This window comes from Galeopterus variegatus, unplaced genomic scaffold (genome assembly GCF_000696425.1).
Source record: "Galeopterus variegatus unplaced genomic scaffold, G_variegatus-3.0.2 Scaffold3821, whole genome shotgun sequence".
In the NCBI taxonomy this organism is placed as follows: domain Eukaryota; kingdom Metazoa; phylum Chordata; class Mammalia; order Dermoptera; family Cynocephalidae; genus Galeopterus; species Galeopterus variegatus.
The window spans coordinates 57,940-59,864 of NW_007729932.1; the positions used below are offsets into that span (position 1 = coordinate 57,940).

Consider the following 1,925-nt stretch of genomic DNA (forward strand, 5'->3'; position numbering starts at 1 on the left):
CAAGCCCTCGATTTCTAGGAAGAGGGGCTGTTCAACCAGGAGCCGGAGCTCTCTCAGGGCCCGGGGTCGTGTAGTGATCAGTAAAGTGGCCCTGGGTACCATTTTTCTTATCAGCAAACTACTCAAGAGGACAGGCACAGGCTTCGTTGCCTCCACGTCACCACATATATCACTGATGAGTGCCCCAGGAGGGGCTCTCAGCTCATCAAAACCATCAACAATGAACAGAATTTTCTGTGCTTGGGCTAGAAGGACCTCTTTAATGTCATCCTTCAGTTCTGGCCAATCTTTGGAGATCAGCTCTGCAAATGTACACGCCCCCACGTGATTGAGTTCCTTGCAGCTGAGATAGAAAGCGTACTTGACTATCTGACTGTAGCTCTTTGCCCAGTCCACCATACAATTTTTGGCCACTGTAGTTTTCCCAACACCTGCAGGACCATGCAAAACCACTGTATATGGTGACGGCTGTGTGGGTGTTCTGGAACTCAAGAACGGTATGAACATTTGGCTTCTCCAAGTGACATCATCACGGAAATTGTCACTGCTTCCTGGCCAAAATGTATCTTTCCAGATTAAAGAAAGTTTCTCCATCGTGTTTCTATAGCCAACCATTTTACCTGTAGTGGTATATAATAGGAGAGTTGGGGTGCCAGTGATTAAACTCACCTGAATAAAAAATATACCTTCTAAAGTACCAGAAATGAGAAGAATGAGGAAGAGAAGATTTACCTTCTATGCTCTTAAACTTATAAGGCAGCATTCACCCACCTGGCTTTTCTACCTCCAAGTCCTCTATGGTGTGTCCCAGCTCTGGGTTATCCATTTCTTGCACCTGTTCACCCTCTGAAATACACAAATATAAGCTTAACCCATAGGATTTTTTATATTTCTAGATCAGATACTGTTGTACATAAAGGAATATTCTTGAGTCCATTTTATTTTTATCCTAGTAAAATGCACGCAAGATTTATTATTTTAACTATTTTAGAGTGTACAATTCAGTAGCATTAGACAAATTCACAAGACTGTACACTACCTGGTCCCAAAACTTTTATGGCTCCCAAAAAGATATTCCATACCCATTCAGCAGTCACTACTCCTATCTTTATCTCCAGCCTCTGGCAACCACTAGTCTGCACTGTCTCTAAGATTTATCTATGTGGGATATTACATATAAATAGGAAGCTAAAAATGATCTTTAGCTTCCTTCACTTAGCATAACGTTTGATCTTCATGTTCCAGTATATCAGTACTTCATTCCCTTCTATAGATGGATAGAATTCTACTGTATGGAACATAGTTTTGTTTATCCATCCATTGACATTTGGATTGTTTCTCCCTTGTGGGTATTGTGAATAGTGCTGCTAACGAACATTCATATACAAGTTCTCATCTGAATACCTGTTTTCAATCTCTTAAGTACATATCTAGGAGAATCACCATATAACCCAGTAATTCTACATTTTTGAAGAACCAAACTGTTGAGTCTATTCTTGAATGTGGAAAGAGACTCAAGTTTCTATTCTGAATCAGGAAATATAACACACAAGTTACCTAGAGAGAAAAAAGGCAACTCTAAAGGAGATACTACGGACAAGATTGCGTCCCCCCAAACCCAGAATTTATATTGAGACTAACCCAGAATGTGACTATATTGGCGACAGGACTTTAAGAAACTAAGATTAATGGGCCGGCCCGGTGGAGCACTCCTACAGTGCGCCGCTTGGGAGTGTGGCGGTGCTCCCGCCAAGGGTTCGGATCCCACATACAGACCGGCTGCTCACTGGCTGAGCGAGGTGCAGGGGCAACACCGAGGGTTGCGATCCCGTTGCCGGTCCCGGTCCAGTACGGGCACGACACTGAGGGTTGCGATCCGTTGCTGGTCACGAAAAAAAAGACAAAAAGGAAAAAAAAAAAAAAAA

At 42.6% G+C, this 1,925-nt stretch overlaps 1 protein-coding gene across 1 annotated transcript in view; it reads right to left on the bottom strand.

The window, feature by feature from the left end:
- The window catches only part of LOC103601660 (NACHT, LRR and PYD domains-containing protein 2-like), an 18,581-nt gene that overhangs the window by 14,660 nt on the left and 1,996 nt on the right, over positions 1 to 1,925 (bottom strand). The window contains exons 2-3 of the mRNA XM_008586080.1: positions 772 to 846; positions 6 to 620 (exon numbers count right to left, since the gene is read on the bottom strand). Of these exons, the coding sequence (XP_008584302.1) occupies positions 6 to 620; positions 772 to 846 (690 nt within the window). The remainder of the gene's footprint in view (positions 1 to 5; positions 621 to 771; positions 847 to 1,925) is intronic.